Below are 27500 nucleotides of genomic sequence, written 5' to 3'. Positions count from 1 at the left end.
CAATTCATCACTCATATCTTCTTTAAACCTTCATGTCTTTTCGATTGCAGATGGAAAATGGACATACTCTATTTGACTACAACATCAATATCAATGATGTGATTCAACTGATGGTAAAGCCAGTTCTGTCAGAGATCAACTCCAATGTGCAGGCCAAAGCGTCTTCAGCAAAACGGGATGGAGAGCAAGCTGACAAGGAGAATACTAAGGTAAACTAAAGATGCTGTATATATAGGCTTTTTACTCTTTACTTGTCTTCTTAAAAAGTCCACATTTGAGGTCATGAGACTTTCCTACTGATTGGCAGTTAAGTGACATGGAAGCAAAAGTGGGCGTTAGAGGATTAGATCGTACTGTGTGATTGTTCCGAGTTAAGTGATGTATTCAAGCTCACTGCATGCCTTTTCCCAAAAGTACTTGCCGCTTGATTCTATGTATTTTTATGAATTTGCTCCTTGCTATACAACTGAACTTTGGTCATTTACCCTCTATGCTGATGTATAGTCTTGGCTTATTGCAGACTGACTCAGAAGTTAAGGGAAATACAGATGTGCGGGAGAGTGAATACTACAGAGTGGGAGATTTGATTGATGCAAAATCTTTGTATGATGGAACCTGGTGGGAAGCCAAAATAAACAAAATTACAGTAAATCCTAAAGTTAAGGAGATATCTGAAGAAGATGATGGTATGCTTTACCATGTCACACATGAAGGGTAAAAAATTTAATGTTTCTGTAAATATATATTTGATTTACATACTCTGGAATTGTTGTCAGTAAGTCATTTATGATAAAGAATTTATAGCCTTTTGTTTATTTTTAAGGTATGGTTTAATTTTTGTTTCTTTTCATCCTAAGATGAACCATTAAAAAGTATTTGCCATCTTTAGGTTTGAGGATGACGTGCCTGAAGAGCTATTGCTGAAGCACATTCGACCAAGAGCCTTTCAGAATGTCAAATTGGATGATCTTTGTAAAGGAGACCTTGTCATGGCTAACTACAACCTAGAAAATCCTGAAGAACGAGGACACTGGTATGATTGCAAAGTAAGTATTTTATAGTCTATTATTTTCATTTATTCTCATTGTCATTGCTTACTGTTTTCTACTATTTGTGTCTTGTCAAAATGTAGAGTTTTTCTTTTTTGTAGTTCTCAAAGTATTTTGTTCTATCCCCCCCCCCCTTTTTTTCCTCCTTTCATCTTTTTATGAATGATTATATTTGCATTCAGCAGGGCACAGTTGTTGATATTGTCTTTCTTTCAGTTTCCCATATCAGAAATTCAGAAATTTATTTTTATCATGTAGAAGAAAAAATCTCTCTTCATGATATAGACCTATACAATTTTAGACACTTAGCTGAAGTAGCTCATCTCACAGTCAGTCATCTTGATTCAAATCCATGGGGAATAGTTCCTATGAATGTAACTATAACAAGCTTCTTGATAATATTATTGTATATGCATATATATTTTTTATTTCAGGTCTCAAAGGTTATGAATTCACGGACACAGAAGGCAGTGATTGCAACGGTATTCATTGGAGCAGATTCCTCACCAATGGATGACTGTCACGTACGCTTTGTTGATGAACTCTTTAGAATAGAAAAAAATATTAAGTTAGACGAGAGGAATGGAGATATGGAGAGAAGAATCATAGAAGGGTCTCCTGTTAAACGTAAGTTTAGATGTTTAAGAAAAGAAGTCACACAAGGCAACAGTTTTATTTCTGAAAGATATTAAATGAATGTTTTTGTATTTGTTTATTTCTAATCACAGAATGGTGATGATTATTATTACTTTCACCTTGAAATTTTTAAATCTTGGATTATAGTTCCTACTGTTCATGAGAGAGTAAGCAAACATTCCTAGAAAAATGTGGAAATGATTTTGATTTGAGTGAAGGAGATATTTCTTTCTGCTTGTATTCTTTATTTCCCTATTTTTAAAATTCAAGGTAAGATCTCATCTTCATAGGTAAGAATGCACCAAACTGCGCAACATGCAAGGACAATCCCAAGCGCAAATGTAAGGAATGCGGTTGCCATGAATGCGGTGGAAAAGAGAATCCAGAGAAACAGCTCATGTGTGATGAGTGCGACTTGCCCTACCACATTTACTGTCTTACACCACCCATGGAAACTATACCTGATGTGGATGAATGGTTTGTATATTTTGATTTTGTTTTCAAAACCCATCAAATTATTGCCTCAGCCAGAAGTATTTAAGAATGCATCTAGTTCTATGTTTTGAATTGGTAGTATAAGGTTACTAAAGATCAGAATAGATGTGTATGTGATAGGCACATAATTGAAATTTCTTAATATAAATATGTAAAATTAGGATCTCTGAAATGCCTACATTTTTTTTTTTCCCATTTATCACTGGTAAGAGACAGCTATTTATTTGGACGATTCAGGCTTCTCTAGCGCTTATTATTAATGAAATAGAAATAGAATTGATTTGATGTTTTGTGTCGAACTCTAAAAGTTTAGATACATGAATATAATTTAGATGTTTAATGTGTATCGTAAGGAACCAGCATATTTTATCCTTATTTATGTTGTAGGGGAAAGTTAGGGAAATGGATATCGCAAAAGAATTAAATTATTAGTAGGTATTATTCTTTTTATTATCAATTTGCTTATGTAGATGCTAGGCAGAAAATGCATTGCAGTATGTCTTTTACCTTAAAGGTACATTGTCTATAAAAAAAATTAAAAAAAAATAAAAAAAGACAGAATTAATAATTTTTGTATTTCAGGTTCTGTCCCTTGTGTAAGAATGATGATTCAGAAATTGTCAAAGCTGGTGAAAAGTTGAAGGAAAGCAAGAAGAAAGCAAAAATGGCTTCGGCGAAAAGCAACACATCTCGAGATTGGGGGAAGGGATTTGCCTGTGCAGGACGGCAAAAAGTTTGTACTATTGTTCCGCAAAATCACTTTGGAGTAGTCCCAGGTGTTGAAGTGGGAACAATGTGGAAGTTCAGGTTACAGGTAAGATTTCATTTGCTCTATTATTATTACTGATATTATTGTCATTAAAAATGATGACCTCTCTCCCTCTCTTTTAATTGCATTATTTATTATTTTTCCAGTTATTCAATCATTTTTATACCTTGAATTGAAATTTGCCATCTTCTGTTTCAATGTCAGGCATCAGAAGCAGGAATACATCGTCCACATGTTGCAGGAATTCATGGACGTGAGAATGAAGGTGCTTACAGCATAGTTCTTTCTGGAGGTTATGAAGATGACGAAGATAATGGAGAGAGTTTCACGTACACAGGCTCAGGAGGTCGTGATCTGTCTGGCAACAAAAGGACAGCTGAACAATCTAGTGATCAACTCTTGACTAGGATGAACAGGTGTGAATCCATAGAATTAGTATAACAGTTGATTTCTCTGTTTACAAAAGGACTTGTTCAAGATCCATAACTAAAGCTAGGGGAGGGTACATGTAATAGGGATACTGGGTTTGTATGAAAGTTACAAATCCGTGGCAATGACTAGTTGAATATAATTTGACTATTAACCCGGTCACTTAATATGTACTAAATGATCTGAAGGTTATTGCACAAAATTAAACATTAGCTTAGTGCTGGTAGGAGGTTAGTAGTAGGTAGGAAAAAAAATGATTTGCATTCCTCTTATCCCAGTGGTCCCCAGCCAGTGGATCACAGAGTTATCAGGGGTTACAAAGATGTAGGAAAGAAAAATTGTAGGCCAAGTATGAAGCCATGTTTGCAAAGAATGTTCTATTGCAATTACATAACCTAAGAATATGTGGTAATAAAAATTATGAATGGAATGGTTGATATCAAGGTGTCCTGTTTGCAGTGGAAGTAGGAGAAAGGGTTGCAAGTGTAATGAGGTTTGGAACCATTGTCTTACCAATATGTGAGGTTTGTGTGAAGGCCAGACTAAAGTATTTTCGTATTTAGCCATTTTACATATACATAGTAGTAGACAAGTTAATGATTAGTTATATTAAAGTATTTTCAGATTCTTCTTATTCTTATTCTTAATATATATATATTTGTCAGGACCATATTAAATTGTATTTCATTTCTATTGCAGTGATTTTTGTTTCTCTATTTCCACTTAATATTTTGCATGAATAATTAGCTGACACTTTAAAATGTTTTATATTACAGAGCTTTAGCTTTGAATTGTAATGTACCCATAAACAAGAATGGAGCTGAGGCAAAGGATTGGCAAAAGGGGAAACCTGTACGCGTTATTCGGAACTGCAAAGGGAGAAAGCATTCAGAATATGCTCCAGAAGAAGGAAATAGGTAAGTCTGCATGCTCTACAAATAGGATGGTCAGTTAGTTTCAGTAATATGGTAAAAAAAAAAAAGAAAAAAAAAAAAAAAAGAGAGATATCCTTGTATGAACATGATTTTGTGTGTGTCTTCCATTTTGTCAGATGCATGTAGTTTGAAAGGATATAGTTGTTAAAGTGTCAGTGTATCTATTTGCATATTTACAGCATATTTGCAAGATATTTTGTATGTTTTGATGGACTTTCCTCCATTCCTCTCTGCTCATAGGTATGATGGTATTTATAAAGTTGTAAAGTACTGGCAAGCAAAAGGGAAAAGTGGATTCAAAGTGTGGCGGTACCTCTTACGAAGGGATGACCCTATTCCTGCCCCATGGACTAAGGAAGGGAAAAAGAGAATACAGGAACTAGGCCTAGAGATGGAGGTAAGTTGCTAATTCATCACTAAGGCTTTTCCTATTACATGCTTTGAGTATGAGCAGTACCTTTTGTCTGTGATTTTATTGTTTCATTAAGTTTAGTGTTAAAAATCTTTGGATACACTTTTGTTAATATCTTTTGTCTGTATGCCAAATTCCTTTCCTCAGCAGTTATTGTATTGCTGGCATCACTTATATGACGAGTAACTTGGTCATTATCACTCACTATGTTACCAAACAGCTTATAAAACCTCATAATAACATTCATCACTTGGTTTTAGTGTAAAAGTCTAGAGGATGCCAGTGAGTGATAAGTGAAAATGGGCATTTCAAGAACTATAATGTATATCATGTCATATATGGCTTATCACTTCTATTAACCCTATGGTGATGGGGCCTGATTTATTTGTGATGTAATATTACACAACAGTCTAGACTTTGTGGCTATGCCTAAGCTGTATACAGCCGGCCCAGTTACAGTATATAATGATGCGTTTACACGTCATAGGCTGTTACGTCGTGATGGCCACAGTCATCACCGTCACCAAGGGGTTAACCCAGGTTTGTCTGGGACCAAGTCAGCTGTTGGCAGGAAGGCTTAATGTGTCAGCTAACCCTCATCCTCTGCTTATCACACAGAAGGTAGCATCTGGCAGCTGAAAAATTTTTTATACCCTGAGCTAGGCACAAAGGCAGGCTATCTAAGTGGAAGATTCTTGTGATAGTACTGAGCTCGCCTGAAAACTCGAATATCTGTGGAGCAGCAGTTAATTATCCAAAATGTGTTTCTTATACACTACACTTTTTTTTATTTTTTTATTTTTCATTTTTGTTCATTTCTAAAAGCTAAAGAGAGTTGCTTTGTCAGTATCAAGATTATGAGTATAGTGATTTAAAGGAAATTTATGCACATATAACTTCAAATTCCCATATTGTAATGATTCAAAATGACTACAGCTAAAATTGAGCTAGTATCTTCCAAATTAATCTACTGTCCCCATATGGCAGAAATACATGCCATGCCCACTGTAATTTTAGTTTATTAATTGTATTTACACAAAGGTGGCTCCACAAGTGCTTGGTCACTGATTGCTAATATAACATCACTAGGGCCCACTGATTGATTCCTTGGTAGCTGGGAACTTATGGAGCCATCTGTGTGTGTGTGTGTGTGGGGGGGGGGGTATTAACTAAAGTGGATCGGACATAATTCAAGAGCAAATGGGTAAAGAAAAAAAAAACGACAAAACTGCACTTTTAAAATTGTCCTTAGTATGCATCCATTTTTTATCATTTTCCATTTGTATTATTTTTCTAAAACATCAACAAAATTGAATACTTTCTTATTTGTTATGAGATCTTAGAGATGTTATATAATATGTGAAACTGCTGTACAAAAACTTGTGTCCAATTAGTGGCACTAGGAGAAAGTGCTCTGGCTTACAGACTTATAGAAGAAGCAGAAATACATGACAACAAAGATATAACCGAAACCAGTCAAAATACATTTCTTGCATAAGGGAACAGTTTAGTATGAAAGCAAATTTTAACTTGAAAAAGCCCCAGCTAGGGTGTGGAATCTAGGGATCAACCAAGGTATATTTCCTTAGGTGTACTGTTAAATCACAATATAATCTGCTGTAGGAAGTAGATTAGGTATACATAGAAATGTTGTGGTTTGCTATTGTAGCTAATTAGTAATATTATTGCAAATAATATTACACACAAAAGATACATAACTGACAACTGATTACTATGCAGTTAATTTTTAATTATTTGAGTGAATTTTGGATTTCAGTATCCAGAGGGTTACCTTGAAGCTCAAAAGGAGAAAGAGGAATCTGCAAAGAAGGAAAGAGATGCAAGTACATCTGGAAGTGATGATGAAGGAAAACAGAAGAAAAAGAACTCGAAGAGAAAGAAGAGCATAGAGACTGAGGCAGAGGCAAGTAAACTTTGTTTATTCACATCAACCAAAAAGAAGAATAGATTGTAACATTTATTTGTACTTTTTTCTTGAGGTTACTTTTAATTAATCTATTATTTTTCTTTGTAGAAATCTGAAAATACACCTTCAAAGGCAAAGAAAAGAAAAACTGCAGGATTTTCTTTGGAAAAGGAAATTGAAAAACTGATTGCAGAAGATGAAAGCAACCGTAAACTTTGGGAAGAGAGTAAACAGCTCTTAGAAAAGGGACGATCAGTAAGTAGTATTTCTCACTGATGGCTGAAATAAATTGTTTGTTGTAGATGCATCTAACTGATTAAGAAGCTCAGTTACTGAGTATGAGATTAAAGAATATTGAGTAAAATAAAACACTTGAGAATATGTAGTTTGTTTACTTGTTTTATATATAATTATATCATTGCAGTATATTTCTGATTTATCAGTTTCGACCATATATTTTTTATCATGTTTTTGAGCGAGAGTAAATAAGCAGAAATTGAAATATTTTTGAAATTTCAAATAGTGATGCAGGAGTACGTGATGGTAGGCACTACTGAACCTACAAAATTTTGACCACCCTTCAAAATCATTATGAAATCATCAACATTAGTAATAGATTTTCATATTACTGAAATAAGTGTTAATATGTTATAAAATTTCTTTCAGAACTTTTTGAATGCAGTGGAGGAAAGATTCTTGTGTATCTGCTGTCAAGAACTTGTGGTGAAACCAGTTACTACAGAGTGTAAACACAATGTTTGTCAGGCATGCTTGCAGAGATCTTTCAAAGCTGAAGTCTTTTCATGTCCAGCATGTAGATACGATTTAGGTAAAGGGTATGCAATGAAAATTAATAAGCCATTAAGTGAGTGCCTAATAAAACTCTTTCCAGGCTATGATGTTGCGCGTTAATGTTAATTTAAAAACTAAAGAATTCCTTCATTTGTCACTGACATTTTTGACTATTTTTGCACTCAAGAATTGTCTTATTTAAAGTAAATCTCTAGTTACTATTTAATGACATTGAGTTCTTCCTGTCATTTAGTCAGTTATTATTGGATTCTAAAGAATTTTTATGTAATCCATTATTTTTATGTATTTTCCAAAGTATATCCATTTGCATTGTAAAATCATTTATTTCTTACATAACTTATAAGAAAGTAGTTTTTTTTGTTCATGGTTTACCGTGGTATGTTTCAGATGTTTGTATTGAAAAAGTACTAATGTCTTTGTATTCACCATCAAGTTCTTTCAGCATTCCCAGACATATTTTAAAACACATTGAAAGTAGAGAAAGTTCTGCTACATGGGATGGGATGCTGATATACATCTTCATGTTGATAAGCTTTTTTATATTCTTCCAAAAAGTTTTTACTTTATTGTACTTGTTTTATATACAGTATGTTATTTTTTTAAAGTTGGAAATGTAGTATCAGACATTCAAAGTCCTCCTGATTATGTTTACTAGTAGCTGTAAAATTTGTTACACATGTACACATGTTCACACATATATACAACTGCATACACATTTTTAAATTATTAGTTTTATTATTTCCTTCCTAACATTATTTTACAGTTTTTATGCCATCATCCATAGTTCATGAAGTATCAAATGTAAATAGACATAGATAAATGATGTTCTGTAATTGATGATTAATAAAAGAATTTAGAAAGTCATATGCTGAGGTTCTATAGTAGTATCCAGTCCTTAGAGCAGGGGTTCCCAACCTAAAGGCTGTGGAGCAATATGGAAATTGCGACATTGCATTGAATGGGGCCTTGGAGATTATCATATATTGGTTGGGGCCATGGAAAAGAAAGGGTTGGGAACCACTGCCTTAGAAGATCAAAAAATGCTCTTATTCCTCCTGTTCATTTGCAGTTAACATGGGAAGTATTGACCGAGTCTTCCCGCTATGCTACTTTAACCTCTAAAGCACCATTTAAATGCAATTTTTGTCACATCATTGTCTCACCTTCAATCATTCTGAATTTTGTATTATGGATGATTTAGATTTTCTAATGACTTTTGTCATGTTTCATCCAGTGGGCACACATCCCTGAGAAAGACAGGTGATATATTTCATCCCTTAAGAGTTAGTGGGTAATATGTAATGCAAAACACCTTTGTTTTATAAGCATTTTACTTCATAGCCTAAAATACACTTGCCACATACAAGTTTCTTTTTCCAAGATCTTGCCTTTGGATCCTAAACACCACTTGCCTATTTTGTCATACTAATTTCTGCTTGAACATATTTGGCGACAACCTAAATAGCCTCATTATTCTGGTTATCCCCATATTTTCCTATAAAAATCTAGAGATAAGCATTAACACAAATGATAGAAAAGAAGTGAAAAATGTATGCTGAAAAAAAGAAATATATAATTTTAAAATGAGTTGAAATAAACAATTGCATGCAAGTAATATATTATGCATCCTAAACAAAAAGAATACAGCTAAGTGATGGATATATTGCCTGCATTAGAGACATGACCAGCTACTGTTTGCAATGACCATTTGTCCAGTTTAAAAAAAAGTGTGCTACCATGTGTAAACAATTTCCTGTGAATGGAAAATCAGTAAAGAGCTAAACATTGAAATGTGCAGAAGAATCCAATAAGAAAATAAGATCAAAGATAAACACTACCATTATATAAATGTGGATTTTAGTTTAACATTATGCATTTAGATTGTAATATTGATTTTATATGGTTAAAACTTCAGGATTTCAAAGTTTGGAAATATTGCAGAAAAAAGAATGGGCTGCAGATATCTTTTTGGTACACAAAATTTGAAGTGTACCTGCCACATGTGTTGATATGCAAACAGATATCATTGGTGCAATATTAGAAAAAATGGGAAAAACAACCTAGAAATTGCATTTTAATACTCAGTGTAACATTATTTCCTGTAAAAATAATAATAATGGCTGAACTATGGAACAAAAATAGTGAACAGTTAAGGAAAGTAATAAGGGGGAAAAAAAATCTTGAAATAATTGCCAACTACCATAATGAGGTAACTTGCATAACAAATGAGCTTTTCCTTGTATGGACAATATTCTTCACTTGTTGCATTCCATTTGATACTGAAGGGAAGTCATCTTGTTTTCATGTGATTTTTCCCCCTATTTTGCACACATGCCTATCTAATGTCATGCTCTGACCCGCCCCTATGTCCTCTTTCAGTTCCACACATTCTTTTGTCCTGCCCACACTTTACTACAGCCTGCACCTCTGCTTTCCCCCACCTATCCTCCCTTCACTGACCTCCCAACATATCAGACATCCTTACAGAATCCCACAGCTTCTGCCTTGACAACCTGTTCTACTTCCTCAGACGCATAAATATCCTTCACTTAATATAATTCCCTTACCTAAATCACCATAACCCATTCCCTCATCAACTCCCTTACCCATCTTTAACCTTTCAATATTACTCTAGATAGTTGATGCATCACCTACCATCACCCTTTACTATACCTTCCTTTGGTGCTATATGACCTTAGATGTCTAGCACATTGATTTCACTTTAAACCATTAACCATTCCCCCTATTTTGGAGTTTTTCTTGTAATGATTTTCCTCCAATTTACATGGTGCTAATCTATCTATCTGTCTGTCTGTCTCTCATGATTAGCTCTTGAACTACTGCATCATCATCCAGAACATTAAATGGCTCTATGAAAATATCAGCAATGTCCATGTCAGACACAACAGCAGCATTGGCTTATCGTCTGCTGTGATATCAAGTCTTTCAGCATCTTTCTTTGATTCATACTTGGCTCTGCAGGGTGATTTCTGTCAATATTACTTTTCAGATTAAATTTATGTGAAGATGGGTTTTATCAAGTTATACCAAAGAATAGATACTGGTAATATAAAAATAGCACTGGTAATCACTTTGAGACTTTCTTGCACTCATTGGTTTCCCTTTGATACTGTGGGCAACTTTTTTTTCTCTCAATTGCTTTTTATTTTTTTATTTCCTATAGGCTAACTCTAGTTCCAATTAGTTGCACTGAGACTGGTAAACTTTAACAAGAGACTCAACACTATATAAAATTTCATATATACTGTTATCCCTTGAGATGATACTGATTAAAATCCTAGCTTTCTATATATTATGTTCGTACATATTAAAGTTAAATTACTTGGCAAATAACTCATTGTAAAATGGGGACCCAATATGTATATTAGTCATAGATGAGCATATGGTGTACTGAAGTAAAGTATTGGATAAATTTCCCCCACAATACTGGCATTTTTAACATAAATGATAGAAGACCTATACCTCATTTTTATCATTTATGCTCATAGTATTTTTCAACTGTCCTTTCCATAACTTTCTCATTTGATACCTCATATTGTCACCTGACAAACAGTATTACAGATAAATAAGTAAATGCTCTATTTGACATTTTTCCATTGTTCTTTCTTCCATAAATTCAGTTTTAATACCAGACATTTTCATACCAACTGAGCAGTGCAAATCTAAATGCATTTTCTACATAAAAAAAAGTAACAATGAACTACTAATTCAAGCTTTCATTCCTAAAATGTCAGCATTATTAGCAACATACCACTAAGAAACCCAACTCTGATTATATATACTTTCAAGGCTCTCTGCACCTTCACACATCAATATTTGTCAGTGTGAGCATGGTAACCCTGCCTTTATTGCCATACTCCAAGGAATGAGATACATCTTTGTCATATCAATTATGCACTGATTATCAGGTATGTTGCTCCTTATACAAGTTCCATGGCACAAAAAATTCTCATTAATTTTAAATTTATCTTTGTTCACTTTGTTTCCAGTAATGAAAATTAAAAATACAAGATGTTGATATATTTATTATAAAGTTCTAAAAAAAAAAATAATAAATAAATTGCAAAGTCATCTGACACCATATTTGGAATAAAACTTAATTTACCTTTGACACTGGAAGGTATTACACAACTCTTTTTGGAATATTTTCTCATCAACAGAAAGTAAAGTTTTCTTCAGATAATATTAGCCATGAAAACCAAGTTCAAGTCAGTCAATTATGCATCTAGCAGTTGACAAAAGTAAGTTCTGGTGGATGGTATTTCAAATGTAGGCTTAAAACAAAATATTGATTTTATTTCTGAACCTAAGATGAGGAGGAAAACTGAAGGCTTGTCCACACAGGTGGGCATGATCAGCAGGCACTTGTAAAGGTGATGTTACAGGCAAGAAATCAGAAATTTCTTGCTTACCAAGCAGTTTATTCGTCCGTTGATATCATCTCTACTGATGCTCACTGATCATATCAATTCGTGTGAACTGATGAAAAAATCTGAAATGATCAATAACTAAGTCTTTAGCCTTTTCATTGACGGGGGAGGAAAAAATATGCAAATGCAACCTCAATTCAACAAAATACTGAATGCAACGTTTCATAATAGTATTCAATTTCCTAGAAATGAGACTAGCAAGACCTTATACTGAAGGCAAATTTCAGAGGGTTCTCTTTTGCGTTCCCAAATAAAGAAACACAGCATGAAGATAGAACTGCAGCTTCATCCTGTCAATAACTGTGTGCATACAGTATTAAACTTGTAAGGTTCAAATCATCTAACTTTGTATTATTGGTCAGAATGTTAGAAACAAAATTTGTTAACTTCTAGGTGACATAATCCTGGTTTCAATCTTTTACTTTTATTTCGCAATAAAATATCAACCATTTTGTATGTCATTTCTTTATATTTCAAATCTTTATTATGTATAAAGCACACTAATAAAATTACTGAAATCATTTATTGAATTTTTGAACCTTCATGTATATTCATAAGTATATTCATTGTGCCCAAGACCGTAACTGTTGTCAATTCTTAATATACAATGCCATCATCTAGCAACAGAGTAAACTTGGGTAGCATGGAGCAAGCTGAAGCCAAACAAGCAAAGAAAAAAATAAAAAAATAAAAGAAAGAAAATGGACGGAAAACTCTACTCTATTTTGCTTTGTCTAGACAGATCAGAATCCTTTAATTCTCAAAGTAAATAAGATTCCTTGCCCAAAGCTACCCAACTCAGTATAATTACAGTTAAACACTGCATCATGATTACTTATTCACAGGCATCCTGGTAGTGATCTGGACAATCAACAATGCTTGTTTCTGAATTTTTGTTCAGATATATATGTGATATATATATATTATATACTATCACACATTCCACTTTGTACTATGGATCTGCCAACAAATAATGCAAATAATTCATCTAAGTTAGTGCCTGTAACAACAGGAGATGCAGGAAGGTTTTCATTATAATGTACTTATTCCTTGCCAACTTCAAAAACCTAATCCCTTAAGTATTCAAACAATACAAGTTTAATTAAACAAAAAATGAGAGAATTTCTGTTTTTATTGGTCTATGTGTTAATCAATATCAAGTACAAAAAGCGTGGCAAGCCTCCGCCAGGGTAGTGACGGCCATAGTACAACACAAAAAACCAAAGACAATATGGGCTTCAGACATATGTACACATTATATAACCATCACTACCCCGTCAACCACCTTGACGGTTATTGATCAATATGTACAACAAAAGCTTTTGGGAGAACTGACAAGAAATTCTTAGCAGAAAATCTTTTAGAGAACAATTTTCTCCAGATTTTCCCTTCGGAATAACAAGAATTAAAAGCTTTCAGCTCTTGTGACAAAAAATTGAACTAGTCAATTTTTGTACCAAACGTCAATATAATAAAATGTTCATTAGAGATCTAGTCACATGTTATGACTTTCCCACCACAGCATTCTTGATGGGGAAGGAAAACTTGCCATTTTTAAAGAGAATGATGCTTGATGAGATTGGAACAACGGAGAACTCTTACGCATAGGGATCCCTAACCTCTTGAACTCAGCTCAGGTAAGGGTCCCGTAATTAACTAGTGCTACCAGACTAGCAAGAACAAACCCAATGTAGATTTGCTCATTTTTAGGAGCAGCACTAGTCGGTGTCTCATTTGGACTTATCCCAGGCTTGGGAAGTCACGTTCATCATCCATTTTCGGAGCCTCTTGGCGGGGCATTCCTCGTCCCCCACGGCTGTTGAGGCTTCCACCACGGCGTTCGCCGCGGCCTCCTCCACGGCCACCACGCTCCATTCGCTCACCACCTCGGCCACGGCCAATACCACCACGTCCACGTCCTCGACCACGACCCCTAGCTGGGGAGTCCGAGAACTGGAAATCGATATCAAGCAGAACTTTCCTGCGGCCATGATGCACTTCCTCCTCAGATTCTCCTTCATCAGATTCAACCTCAACTTCCTTTTTCTTCAGGACATAGGTCTTCTTCCACTGGGCCTGATTCTCCCCCTCACCAGCGCGTCGGATATTGAAAGATGGCTTATTACGGGCACCCTGCATTGCTTTCCATTCATCAAGAGTCATTTCCTTCACACTCTCTTCTTCCTTAGGTTCCTCGCCTTCAGCATTAGCACCGGTGTCATCAGCAGGCTGTGCAATCAAATTGTTAAAAGTCAATATATAGCTTCAGAAAGGAAAGGAAGAAAAAAAAAAAAGTATACTCTGCCTTATACTAACATACCTAGACACCTGGCTTTAAAAATTCAATGACTGCTAAAAAATTCTACAAGAATCTCCCTATACTTTTGACTATGATAAGGTTTTAGCTTCAAAATAATTACTATTCCCTCTCCTTTACCTTTTCTACGTTCTCTGTCGAAGAATCATGATCAGAATTTCCTGCAGGTGTAGCATTAAGCTGCTCTTCAATCTGGTCTTTGTCAGATCCCCAGTTATAAGATCCAGAGCCGTCACGTTTGTCCACAGACTTTACTCCAGTTGTCATCATTCCACTCTGTCGGTCAAATTCACGTTTGCCGCGGTTGTCAGGGCCTCCAGGTGCTCCACGTCCTCTTCCACGCCCACGTCCCATTCCACGTCCACGTCCCCTACCCATTCCACGTCCTTCACCACCATCAAATCTTTAATCATAGAATAAGAGTTATTAAAGTATAAACCATCCATTTTACAATGCTTCCAAACTTTAACCACATGTAATGACCAATGGACTATGCAACTTTAGCACAACTTAACATTAAGGAATATTGTATATCAGAAATGTATAATAACCAATATCTAGTAACTTCAATTACCTAGGTGGTGGTCCATCTCTGAATTCCCCTTCCGGTCGGTTACGTCTATTGTTGCGTTCTTCACGGTCAGAAAACTTAACACGTCCATCATTCGTGTTGGCACGTCCATCGTTGGTGCGTGGTCCTTTCTGCTGGGTAGCTATAAGAAAAAATATCAATTAAACATATGAATAGATTTTTTTTTTCCCCACATACACACGAGTTAGACAAATTGAAACAACTTTTTACAAATATATCTAAACAATTTTCTTTCTACTCCTTAAATATCTGGAATAGACTTAAAAGATTGATTTACCCAACTTAAAAGACCAATAATACCCATAATAAGACTATTTTTACTGAATATAATGGTCAGAATAAAAACATTACTATATAATACAAATATAAATGCAACATCTAATCAGACAAGCCTAAAAAAGTACTTTCCACTAATATTAACCCACTGGCTGCGGATGGCATCATATAATGCACCGTGCAATTAAAAGCTGATCCCCTTCGAGCAGCGGGCGGCCACGCGGCATGGGAGCTGAGTGGGCCAGGGAATATCAGCCGCCAAGCCGGCATTCCCCTTGCGGCCTTACAGTGCCCAGGCCCACCACCCCCGCGCCCGCGTGTGCGATGGGCTGTTTACCGCCAAACGAGTTGTTTGCCTATTGCGCGTGCTAAAACCACACCCGCCACTCTTTCTGAGCGCATTTACATATGTTTGCATGTTTGCATGTATTTGCAAATTTTTGCATACATATTTTTTCGCAGATATATGTAAACAAAATATTTGCGCGAAAGAGGGAAGGCAGCACCACTGCGCGCACACACTCAAGTGCGGTCCCATACGCCACCCGAGTTGAAAATAATGAAAATTAGGGGATTACGCGCCATATTGCATAATACCGCGACCAATGGGTTAACACCATATCAATTTCAAAAAATAATAATTATGATAATATTAATTACACAACTAGCTGAGAGAAGTTGACTTGTGTGGTTACTGTTCATCAAAAGACACCAAGTCTTCCACACTGCATACACTGACAAAAGCTAATAAATCTTCATATATCCAAGCAAGATCAAGCTTCATTCGCTTATTCAACTAAATAACCAAGCAGATTTACAAGTGCCACTTTGCCTGAATATGTATGCTTGCCTGCTGTAAGAAAAGAGTCACCAATCTGGACACTTCACCAATTAGATTAAATCACAAGTCATACAAACAAAATTATGTATATAGTGTATATTACAATATCTAAATAACCAAACAAATGTTTGCAGTAGTGGTAATCCTTTCATAATTTTTTTTCTTCATTTTAACTTGCTATAAAATAATTGATTATACTTAAATCTGTTAAGCTAAGATACATATAGCTTCCATTTTGTCTGACACCCCCCCCCCCCCAAGTTATTATTACAAATATTAGCACATATACCCATCTTCAAAAAAACATTCAAGCTAGTACTGACCATAATATGGGGCTTTAAATAACTCTGCGCCTCACATATCTAACTTTACACTGTAGCCAAACTACACTCACTATGCTCAAGCAGCTATTTATATGGTTACAGTGCTGCTTTGTGGATTTCAGTTCTTTGTTTACCATGCACTGCAAATCCTACTGGTTTTATTTCTAAAAATGGGGCTAGGAGCAAACTTGGAAAGCTACATGTTTCAACTTTTCAGTACTGCCTTGTGCACCTTAACACACAGGCATAACTAAACAAAGCCCTTGTTCCTCTTTATCACTTAGCTCTAAATCTTAATTACTAAACCTCTACCATCCTAAGCAGAAAAACTCCCTATGCACCACTATTACAACTAGAATGAGAGGGTTTCTAGAACTAGGTCATCCCTAACTGGACAACTTTTTTGGAGAGTTGTGCAATTTATCTGGCTAAAACTGCTCTCTTACTCAAACCCAGAAAGATTACAGTCTGGAAGAATAGTTATATTACCTATACCCTATTGCTTAGGTTCTTAGGCTACATATAAGTATTAATGTTAAGGTAGGAAAAGAAAGGAAAGAATCTTTAAAAAGACATTCATGCACTTTTATAAAATTATAGACTAATATCCTAACCCTGGGGCTTTGACCCCAAATTCCCCCACCCAATTAACATGACGATTTCTGCATGGCATTTGTTGTGACTAATTTCCTTTATTCCAAATGTTTTTTGTCTGCACAAATGATTTCATTTATCTGTGAGAGAAACCTTTGCCTCTTTTTTACAAATGTCATAGTCCTTTCCTTTTTTTTTTTTTTTACGAGTCCTTTGCGTTTCCAGATCTTGGTGTACTTAAAATTGCACATATATATCTTTGTCTCCAGACAAATCCGTAGTTCATTCTACCAGTTTTAATAATTACAAAAACAATTTAATTCTTGATTAACATCCATATTCTAAAGCATTCATTGATATCTTGGGAATATTATTCATTTTTTCTAAGTACTTTAAACAATTTTTTCAACATTTCTTGTATCAATATGACAGCCCTAAGATAGGGAAAATAGAAGTATACAGTCAAAGAGGAATGAACTACCAATATACAAAATATGTTGGTGCAAACAAAAAGTAATTTACAAATGAAAATAGGTCATCACAAGATGGTGGTCTGAGGCTGAACCACCGGCTTGGGATATATGTACATTAGGTGAGGGTCCAGGGACAAAGCCCCCTTGATAAGGAAAGTTTTTAGTCTATTCCCTCCAAGAAGTTCCTGCACTTAACGCAAGACATACCCAGCACCTGCCATTTGGCAACAATCTTATGACATGTTCTCGTCATCCCAGCACTCAGCTACATTACAATTCCCTTACCTAGCACTTGGCCAATTTTTTTTCCATGATGTGACATCAATATCACCTTGATCGAACTTGTTGAACTTGCAGCTATACACTCCTGCACAATACACATTGGTAAAACTAATTTGTGTGCATGTGCACACAAAAACACCCCTCTTTTCATATGTACAAGCATTTCTTTATATGTAAGCAAATATGTATTTGCACAATTTGTTATCCTATGTTGTTTTGTGTTGTATTGTACTAGGGTATAGATGAGTGTGTACAAGTACATGCTTAAGTTAAAGAAAAAGATAAAGAGAAAGGAAAAGAAGGAAAGGAAAGAAAAATTACAGAAGTGCATATTTGATTCTTTTATGTATACATGTAAGAAATGAATGGTAAATATTCAAAATATCTCCACTTGACCAATCATGACAATATTGGTAACAATGGATTCCTGTAGACCTCTACTATCCAAATATGTAAGACATTTGTTGTATAATCTCGCAAACCCCCATATTCTTGGCTCTGATAGAAGGGGAGGGTATGAAAGGTACCGAGGAAATTGTTGGATAAATTATGAATATATACAGAATTAGTTATAGTCTAATACAAAGGGCAGTTCCAGGGGATAAAGCCCCTGCATTTGACTATATATTGCCCAATTCTCCTTATATCATTCATATCCAACCCTGCAATTTCCCTAGTACCATTCATGTCCACCCCTGCTATCAGGGCCAAGATTGTCAGTATTAGGGGGCAAGGGGGTTCTGTGGCATATCTATACATTAGGATAGTAGAGGGCAAGACAAATCCATCAATTCCAATATCCACACAATTGGTCATACAAAGTTATTATGAATAATTAATATATGGTATGTGCGTGTTTCCATTCTATAATGTATAACTAACCCAGTAACGACGGGTGTCCCACATGAGAAACCCGAAAAAATGAACATTATCGGGCATCCCGCCAGTGTGATGCTGTATCGGGGCTCACACTCCGACGCAGCAGCGGGTGGAGTCTGGGCCTACACCACACGCCGATTTTGTAGCCACCCAGAAACTTATTTTCGGCTTCAAAATACACCGGTGGTAATGGGTTAACGGTATGTTTTTAATGGAGTGTCACTATTTTAGTAAAATAGTATAGGGAATGATTACCTCGATGAAAATAACTTGACTGGCAAAAGGTGTGCAAATCGAAAATACTGGAGATACCAAAGTTCCTCACCATATTTACATTGGGTTATTCTTTAGTTTGGATGCACCTGCCATAGACCAAGTCCTACATTTCAAAGGAAAAAATTTATTAATTTAAGTAACCATGACTGGGCATGCCCTTCAAGCACTGCCCAAGTGCAGGGATGATGGGGGCTCTGAAAGCAGCACTTTCTATTACCTTTTTTCTTAATTTGTGGCCTTTCGGTTTGTGTCTTCAGATTATTTCTTATGCCGATAACTGCTACTTTTTATAATCTACACGAATTTCATATGCAATCTGCCCTAATATGGTGCATCCATACCAAATAAATTAACCTTACATTGAAAAAACTGACAACATAACTCATTCCTGCAGTTTGCCAAGTATTCTCTTCCCTTAAATAACAATTTTGCAATTGTCAACACCTGCACTTTCTAATGCTTACTTTCAATTTATTCTTGTATGTCCTATATACTTCTTTAATTTGCTTTACCGGTTATTTCCGCTATTCTGTACAATAACTTTCTGTACATGTACATTTTCCCCACCAGGATTTTTGAGTGCCAGAAGACTCCACTTCTTGACAAACACTGGTCGGAAATATTTCATGTCAGCGTTGTGCTGATTCCAGGTAATTTATAAAACAATACAGAAACAGACTAACTTGAATTTTGTGTCTGTAAAGTGCTCCAAATGGAGGGAGGGGGGATATTATTAGATACCAATTCACAGTAAATAAGAAGTCCAATAGTACCTTTGGTACTATTGGACTTTAAAAACCTTTCCTAACTCAGGCCCCTTACCCTGGGGCACGTCTCCTTACAGACTTTCAAGGATGGTAGGCATGTCAATAGATCAATAGAGTTTCATTAGCTAAATGTGTGTGTGTGTGTGTGTGTGTGTGTGTGTGTGTGTGTGTGTGTGTGTGTGTGTGTGTGTGTGTGTGTGTGTGTGTGTGTGTGTGTGTGCGCGCGTTTGTGTACGCACGCATACTAGCTTTATGCACCTTTGTTATAAATCCTCTTTTTTCGTTTTACACCATAATTTCTGAAATATTTCCATGCCCTCCCCTGCTATTGGGAGTTATCACATCAAGACTGTCGGCTATGACTGCAACAGAAATCGTCAGATTCATTCTCACCACTAGAGAATAAAACAAATATTGTCTAGGAAGGCCTGTTTATTGTGACTGAAAAAATAGTAATTAACTGCAATAAATTCTAAAGCTCATAAAGGATGTCTAAAATAATCATTTAAATATTGTAGGGCAACCTAATATTCCTTGGCTACTCATGATGTTTACAGGGTTGGTGTCTACACTGCCTTGTGAAAACGGTAGTTGGTAGGGGGTCCCGGGGTAAAGCCCACTGACTAAGGTTAAGTTTACAAAGCAATCTTTGAAGTAGTTTGTGCAATTAGGATGGGGTTCATGTGTTACTTTGAGTTGACAAATGCAGTCCTGCTATAAATTTTTAACACACATTACATATATATAACAATTATATTTTACTATCCTATATTGTACATTCTATATTATTTATATACATATTTTTGTATATCAGACAAAAAAATTAATGTAAAGATTCCTTTACTAGGGACTGCTTTATTCAATGGTAGGATAAAAGAAAGGGGAAGTACACATTTATCTACCAACAAAAATGGAATGACCGTTTCCTCAAATTACTCAACTCGCATCCACATACCATGAGCATATTTAAACATATATCTAGGTCCCAAAACCAGGGTATCATGCAAACTCAAAAACCCGACACTTTCTATTTATTCCCTAGAGAGGGGGAGGCAAGCCCCCTGTATCCTCTTTCATTCGCATTTCAAGGGAACTTGTAGAAAACAGGAATTAAGAACTGGCTGTATGAGGGTGTTGAGGACTTAGTCTGAGCAATGACATGCAGCCAATATTTTTTTCATTTCACGGTAAATATGAGGCCAAGGCAACTGTACTATTATGGTTCATGACTATTTTTTATGCTGTACAAGATGGTGGTGTCCATTTTCCTTAATTTCTCTCAGTAACATTAACCTAAATTTAATAGGATTATGTCAACTCTGTTGGAAGAGCTTTTCGGTGAAGTAACTTTAGAAAACACTCGATTACTTTCCAAAGATTCCATCGAAATGTTAAATCTTAAGATATCTGCGATTCTCCGGAGGAGACTTAGCTTTACTCGAGCCAATATACGGCCAAGCAATTACATTAAGCGAATTAGTGATGAAACTATCTTTTCACCCAAGTCTTACTGATTACTTCTATATACTTAGACAAATTACAGCCATGCCCTACAGACAGCTTTCCCCTTGATCCTCGGCTATTTTTGCCCCCGAAACGGCCCCCTCCCGCTCCACCTGACCAGGTGAGAATGACCAAGTGGCAGTCAATACTATCGATTTTCCCCGCGTGGTGACCGTGCCACCGTGACACTCGGCATGCTCGACCCAAAGGCCCTGGCGCCGCCGGTTCCCCTCGCACACCATTACCAGGAATGCAATCCGCGTGACCAGGAACCCCGCGAGGGCGCCGTTCTGCCTGGCGGGCGCCGTCCACACGGTGTGACTGCGCTATTAATAGCTTCCTTCGGCCCGTGACACCGCGTGTTCCCAACTCTCGAGGGGCGCCACATTATGACAGGGGCGTCCCAAAAAGCTGACAAAAGGGCTAGCACGTTGCAGCCGAGACGCAGCGCATGCAGGCGACCGCGACACTGCGCCCGAACAAAGCGCGGAGGTGCGCACGTGCCGCCACGGTCCCCCGCCCGCCGCCGCTCGGGCCATCTTCCCTCGAAACACTATTGACATGCGTCTGAAATTGTTCAAATGTTGCAAGCACTCACCGGGTACACTCGTCTTGTCGGCAGCCTTAGGAGCAGGTTCGGTCTTGACACCTTTCTTAACTACGGGAGCCTTAGCCTTTGCGGTTTTCCCCTTGTTTTCCTTCTCAGCGGCCTTATCCTTCACCTTTTCACTTTGTTTTAAAAGATCCATTGGGTCGACATCTTCATTGTAGAAGAGTTCGTAGCGGTTACGAACCCCTATGCCGTAAGAGTTCTCCATGTTCAACAAGATCCTCTGATGACGAGGATATTATAAGATTTGTGGGCTGCTTTTCAGCCTTCTCTTCTTCCGATCATTCAAAATGGCGTGAGTCGACTGCTCGGCGGACTTCGGGTTGCAGTCCCAACGGGCGTCTCAGGAACAAGAATTTAAAGGACACGTCATAAGAACACTGCATATTTAAGATATAAGTAAATATAAATTAAAACACTGTTGATTACTCATTCTAATGACATATATATTTTATTTCAAATATATCTCGTCACTGAAATAACATCGCCAAAACAATAAAAACATTAAAGCCCGTCAGGTTGATGGACGGCGGGAACTATTTGCCTATTATTGAAGTTTTATTTTCCCGTACATGTGACTCGTCATGATGAACTGTATATTCATAGTATTTTATAGGAATTGTTATATTTATTTCGTATTATTTAGTTAAGGGCATAATTCTTGTATTAGGCGAAAATAACAGTGTTTACCGAGCAACTGATACAAAATGGTCAGCCAATCAGCGCACGAAGAAAAGCGCGCGAAGTTTTCGATTTGTTTTGGCGCGAAAGCCATTCGCGCCGCGCCAGGCTCATGGACTTGTAGTGTGCAGACATGTCGGAGAAGTGTCGTGAAGATTCTCAATTTTCTACGCCAAAACGGCGTCAGAACGGGGCCTTTTCAGGAATGTCGTTTTCTGGAAGCCCCCCCATGACGGATAATACGTTATACCCGTGGAACTGGGGAGAAAATGCGTGCAAAGTGGAGTTAAGTAGCCCGTGCTGCAGCGGAGGGAGTAACCCGTGCGAGAGCCCGGACCTGAAGAGCTGCGACTCGAAGCGAGGGCGGCCGAGGGCGGACGCCATCAACACCCTCATCATCGAGGGCGCCCAGTCGCCCAGCAGCATCAAGTGCCCGATCTGCAACCGAGTTTTCCCCCGGGAGAAGTCCCTGCAAGCTCATCTGCGAACTCACACAGGTAAGGCGTCTCCTGGCATTTAACTCGCCATTTTTAAACTGCACCTGTTGTATCGCCTCAAAACAAACGAAATTCGCCTCATTGGGACGGGAATCCACCAAAACCCGCATATTTACGGCGTTGGCGAGGCCCAAAAGCAAAAAGTTTTGAAAGTGGGTCAGGCGAGATACACAACAACTTGGCGGGAGAATGACGTCAAGATTCCGGTAACGTTTTTAAACGGACTAAACGGTCCCATTTTGGGCCAAACCACCGCGATTTACCCCCGACGCGATCGCCATCCGAAGACCCACATTTACCCAGTAGACGAGAAAATGCGATGGAGAGACGGAAGGGAAAAGAGGCGAGTATTTAAAAGAGATTGTCTCTCGTGGCGGATTGCGCAACGCCTGGCCGGGACGCCGCAGGACCTCGTGGCGGGAAAGGCGCTCTTCCCCCTCGTTCTAGGGCGCTGCGTTGCCCTTTGGCAGTTGAATCGGCGGCCGTTGCAACGCCTTCCTGGAAATCTCTCCTTTGTGGCGGTGATTCATAACGATGCAGGGGCAGGTAGGACTACATTGGCGGGCGAGGGAGATGTGGCGTGCTATTTAAATATCGTGAATCAAATTATAGCGTCAAAGTATTTTTTTCTTCATTTCTTATTCTGCCGTTAGAATTGTCGAGCGGATTTTAAGTCCTATTTAGAAAAGCTTAAAATGATTTTCCGTGTATTTAATGATATATAATTTTTTTTTATATCAACGAATGAGCGCAATTCCAGGATCACCTTACTTCCTGCCTCTGTTGAACCCCGCTATTAAGAATTCCTGCGACCTGACCTCCCTGAAACTCGAAGGATTGACCTGACCCGATGTAACGCCACAGGTCACTCATTATGGCTTGAGATTAAACGACCATATCCCCCATAATTTAAAGAGCGGGGGAGGGGGATGCCCCAGGGGGATGTTAAATGCTAAAGGCGCACCCGTTGCCACTTCGAACAAATTCTCGACATTAATTCAAACTTATTTTTTCCACAATTTAGATAGCGGATTTGTTCGAATTCTATCGGCATAATGAAAAACGGATTGGATAAAGACCGCATTGGCTAAGATTAAAATTGAAAACCGTGCGAAATGGCGACACAAAAAGACTACATTGTTGTGAGTCATGTGTTAAAAGGCGGGAGCGGAGTGCGCGGGAGAAACACACGACGCCGTCTTTGTTGAGATAAAATTGCCTCCTCTTCGCGTCTTTCTCTTTTTCCCTCTCATGCTACTGCGAATGTTTTTTTGTATATTTAATTTTTTTATTGTTATTATTTACTTCGAATAATAATAGTTTATCGTGCTTTGTTTCAAATCATGTGTATTCGTTTCTGTGCGTTATTTACCTAAAAGAACGAATCCTTATCGATTGTTCGTCGTAATATTTTGCTTTTACCGTGTCTATTTATAGTTTTCAACAGGATGATCATATGATTATAGGTTAATTAATATTTATTTAAATGGCATTAATTAACAATTTAAAATTTAATTCGTGTTTTGTTAGATGTAGAGATTGGGACGTAGATTTTGTTTAAATGTATTCCTCTTTTATTTAAAGTTCACACAACTTTTAAAGGAACATTTAGCATCGCATTTTTTTAATCTCAGTTTTGTATGAGCTCTTATTAAATCTTTGCTTTCCCAATATCCTAATAATCTTTTAAAGCTTTGTGAGGCTAGGTGAACTATGCTTATATATATATATATATATATATATATATATATATATATATATATATATATATATATATACATATACATATACACATATACATATACATATACACACACATACATATACATATACACACACACATACATACATATACATATACACACACATACATACATATACATATACACACACACATACATATACATATACACACACACATACATATACATATACATATACACACACACACATACATATACATATACACACACACACATACATATACATATACACACACACACATACATATACATATACACACACACACATACATATACATATACACACACACACATACATATACATATACACACACACACATACATATACATATACATATACACACACACATACATATACATATACATATACATATACACACACACACACATACATATACATATACATATACACACACACATACATATACATATACACACACACACATACATATACATATACACACACATACATATACATATACACACACATACATATACATATACACACACATACATACACACACACACACACACACACATACATACATACATACATACACACACACACACATACATACATACATATACACATACACGCATACATACATATACACACACACATACATACATATACACACACATACATATACATATATACACATACATATACATTCATATATGTATGTGTGTGTGTATGTATGTATGTATATATGTATATATGTTTGTATATATATATATAATATATATTTATACATACATACACATACATACATACATACATACACACCGTGTGTGGGTGTACACAGCTTTTTCCCGTTTGATTGTAGTCAAGGGTTTGGAAGCAATATTTTTACTAACTAAAAATCTCTCTTCCAGGAGAACGTCCCTACCAGTGTGACTATCCAGGATGTACTAAAGCCTTTACCCAGAGTGGACAGCTGAAGACTCACCAACGCCTCCACACAGGAGAAAAACCCTTCATCTGCTCAGCACCAGGTAATACAGTTTAGCCAGTGTCTTTTGCCATAATGAGTTATTCAGACTGCACAATAGAGAACCTTTTCTTTCTTCTTTTCTTTGATTTTATTTCTCTCTCTCTCTCTCTCTCTCTCTCTCTCTCTCTCTCTCTCTCTCTCTCTCTCTCTCTCTCTCTCTCTCTCTCTCTCTCTCTCTCTCTCTCTCCTCTTTCATCTCATCTCATCTCACCTCTCTCTCTCCTCTCTCACCTTTCATCTCCTCTCACCTCTCTCTCTCCTCTTTCACCTTTCATCTCATCTCACCTCTCTCTCTCCTCTTTCACCTTTCATCTCATCTCACCTCTCTCTCTCCTCTTTCACCTTTCATCTCATCTCACCTCTCTCTCCTCTTTCATCTTTCATCTCATCTCACCTCTCTCTCCTCTTTCATCTTTCATCTCATCTCACCTCTCTCTCCTCTTTCATCTTTCATCTCATCTCACCTCTCTCTCCTCTTTCATCTCATCTCACCTCTCTCTCCTCTTTCATCTTTCATCTCATCTCTCCCATTCTCTCTCCTCTTTTCTCTCATCTCTCCCATTCTCTCTCCTCTTTTCTCTCATCTCTCCCATTCTCTCTCCTCTTTTCTCTCATCTATCTCATTCTCTCTCCTCTTTTCTCTCATCTCTCTCATTCTCTCTCCTCTTTCATCTCATATCTCATCACATTATCTCCCCCTCCCTCCCTCCCTTTCCCCTCTTTCACATCATTCTTAATACCCGTTTCTCATCCCCCTTTTCATAGTGTTCCTGTTTTTAGTTTTTCTCTAAAGTAATATAAATATCTAATCTGAGTTTAATATTTTCAGGATGTACATCCCGTTTCACCCACGCCAATCGCCATTGCGCGGAGCATCCTTATGCAACCCTTAATAGGACTCCTGACTTGAACTTCAATCCTCAGCTTCCATCTGCAGAATGTACTGATGATGTGAGTTTACCGTGAATTGTCGTTTATACTATATATAAATCGGCATTATGCTGCGTGAGTTTAGCGTGAATTGTTGTTTGTACTATATATAAATCGGCATTATGCTCCGTGATTTTCATTTCATGATTAATGTCATTATACTTATCAGTGCTCTGATTCCCACAGATTCTACGATGGCTGGAGAAGTATCGCAGTGAGCGTATGGAACGAACACCAGCCAAGTCGCGCAAGAACAAGCGAGAGTTTGAAGGAACCCCCGAGACGCCCCAGACCCCATGCACTCCTTCGTCTGATTCTGACATCATGTCCCCACCACCCGTCAAAAGAACAAAATCACGTAGGGGGCTGGGACCGTTAATGGAACAGCAACAGAATCACCTTGACCATCGCCCCGGTACCATTTTCCAAGGACACAACCGCACAGATGAGAATGCCTACATACCGTCTGGGGATAGTTATGGAGGTGACGAGAACAAGTACGGTGATTACCAGAGACCACCGCGACCAGTGCCAGCATCGCCAGCCCATGCCCGGGTTCTCAGAAACACAGAAAATCTACAAAGCCCCCTGAAGACTAGCAATACCTACCGCGGCTTTGACATAGATGGAATAAAACCTCTTGTAGAGATCGACGAAAGTGCATATGCACAAACACTCCCCGTGAGTGAAGACTTTTCCATTGAGCCGCCACATATGACACTCCTGGAGCCAGAAGTTATCCTTGGCATGAATTTTACCAATGTGATGCAGTGTGAATCTGAGAATCTTAATGTTCTGCCACCAGATCAGCTTCTTGAAGGCGACCACGTTGTGGTAGAGTTACCATGGCAGGTAACAAGAAATACAACAATGATCCAAAGGGAGGGTCTCCCAACTGAAATAACTACAGAACTAAAGCCTGTTATGGAAAGTTATCAAGAACAGTTGCCAGAGGTTGTCTTGTCACTGCCAATGACTCATCAGC

The 27500-nt window shown here is 37.3% G+C and overlaps 3 protein-coding genes across 3 annotated transcripts in view; 2 read left to right on the top strand and 1 right to left on the bottom strand.

Moving 5' to 3' along the window:
• The window catches only part of LOC113823902 (E3 ubiquitin-protein ligase UHRF1-like), a 9811-nt gene extending 1482 nt beyond the window's left edge, over positions 1–8329 (top strand). The window contains exons 2-13 of the mRNA XM_027376629.2: positions 51–209; positions 521–714; positions 890–1046; positions 1484–1676; positions 1976–2162; positions 2763–2994; positions 3154–3365; positions 4155–4295; positions 4554–4710; positions 6503–6649; positions 6761–6907; positions 7319–8329. Of these exons, the coding sequence (XP_027232430.2) occupies positions 51–209; positions 521–714; positions 890–1046; positions 1484–1676; positions 1976–2162; positions 2763–2994; positions 3154–3365; positions 4155–4295; positions 4554–4710; positions 6503–6649; positions 6761–6907; positions 7319–7564 (2172 nt within the window). The 3' untranslated portion in view covers positions 7565–8329. The remainder of the gene's footprint in view (positions 1–50; positions 210–520; positions 715–889; positions 1047–1483; positions 1677–1975; positions 2163–2762; positions 2995–3153; positions 3366–4154; positions 4296–4553; positions 4711–6502; positions 6650–6760; positions 6908–7318) is intronic.
• A 4701-nt stretch (positions 8330–13030) lies between these two features.
• Positions 13031–21986, bottom strand: LOC113800297 (SERPINE1 mRNA-binding protein 1). Its single transcript, XM_027351050.2, has 4 exons — positions 21638–21986; positions 14808–14946; positions 14354–14636; positions 13031–14145 (listed from the first exon to the last, which is right to left on the bottom strand). The coding sequence occupies exons 1-4, from the start codon at positions 21855–21857 to the stop codon at positions 13657–13659; spliced, it is 1131 nt and encodes a 376-aa protein (XP_027206851.1). The 5' UTR covers positions 21858–21986; the 3' UTR covers positions 13031–13656.
• A 421-nt stretch (positions 21987–22407) lies between these two features.
• The window catches only part of LOC113800281 (uncharacterized), a 6272-nt gene continuing 1179 nt past the window's right edge, over positions 22408–27500 (top strand). Inside the window, exons 1-4 of the mRNA XM_027351031.2 lie at positions 22408–22827; positions 25467–25586; positions 26415–26536; positions 26702–27500. The exon at positions 26702–27500 is cut by the window's right edge and continues 1179 nt beyond it. Coding sequence (XP_027206832.1) covers positions 22464–22827; positions 25467–25586; positions 26415–26536; positions 26702–27500 — 1405 coding nt within the window. The 5' untranslated portion in view covers positions 22408–22463. The remainder of the gene's footprint in view (positions 22828–25466; positions 25587–26414; positions 26537–26701) is intronic.

The sequence above is a fragment of the Penaeus vannamei genome, chromosome 5, assembly GCF_042767895.1.
Source record: "Penaeus vannamei isolate JL-2024 chromosome 5, ASM4276789v1, whole genome shotgun sequence".
Classification (NCBI taxonomy): Eukaryota; Metazoa; Arthropoda; class Malacostraca; order Decapoda; family Penaeidae; genus Penaeus; species Penaeus vannamei.
The sequence above is the reverse complement of the archived record's forward strand: the minus strand, read 5'-3'. Positions and strand labels throughout refer to the sequence as shown.

What these genes read in the sequence shown, in the direction of transcription:
- LOC113800297 (XM_027351050.2), bottom strand. Translation starts at nt 21,857, where the DNA reads ATGGAGAACTCTTACGGCATAGGGGTTCGTAACCGCTACGAACTCTTC. An exon ending in CGACAAGACGAGTGTACCCG is followed by an intron (nt 14,947 to 21,637) that starts GTGAGTGCTTGC and finishes TTTTTCTTATAG; the next exon opens with CTACCCAGCAGAAAGGACCA. An exon ending in AGAGATGGACCACCACCTAG is followed by an intron (nt 14,637 to 14,807) that starts GTAATTGAAGTT and finishes CTATGATTAAAG; the next exon opens with ATTTGATGGTGGTGAAGGAC.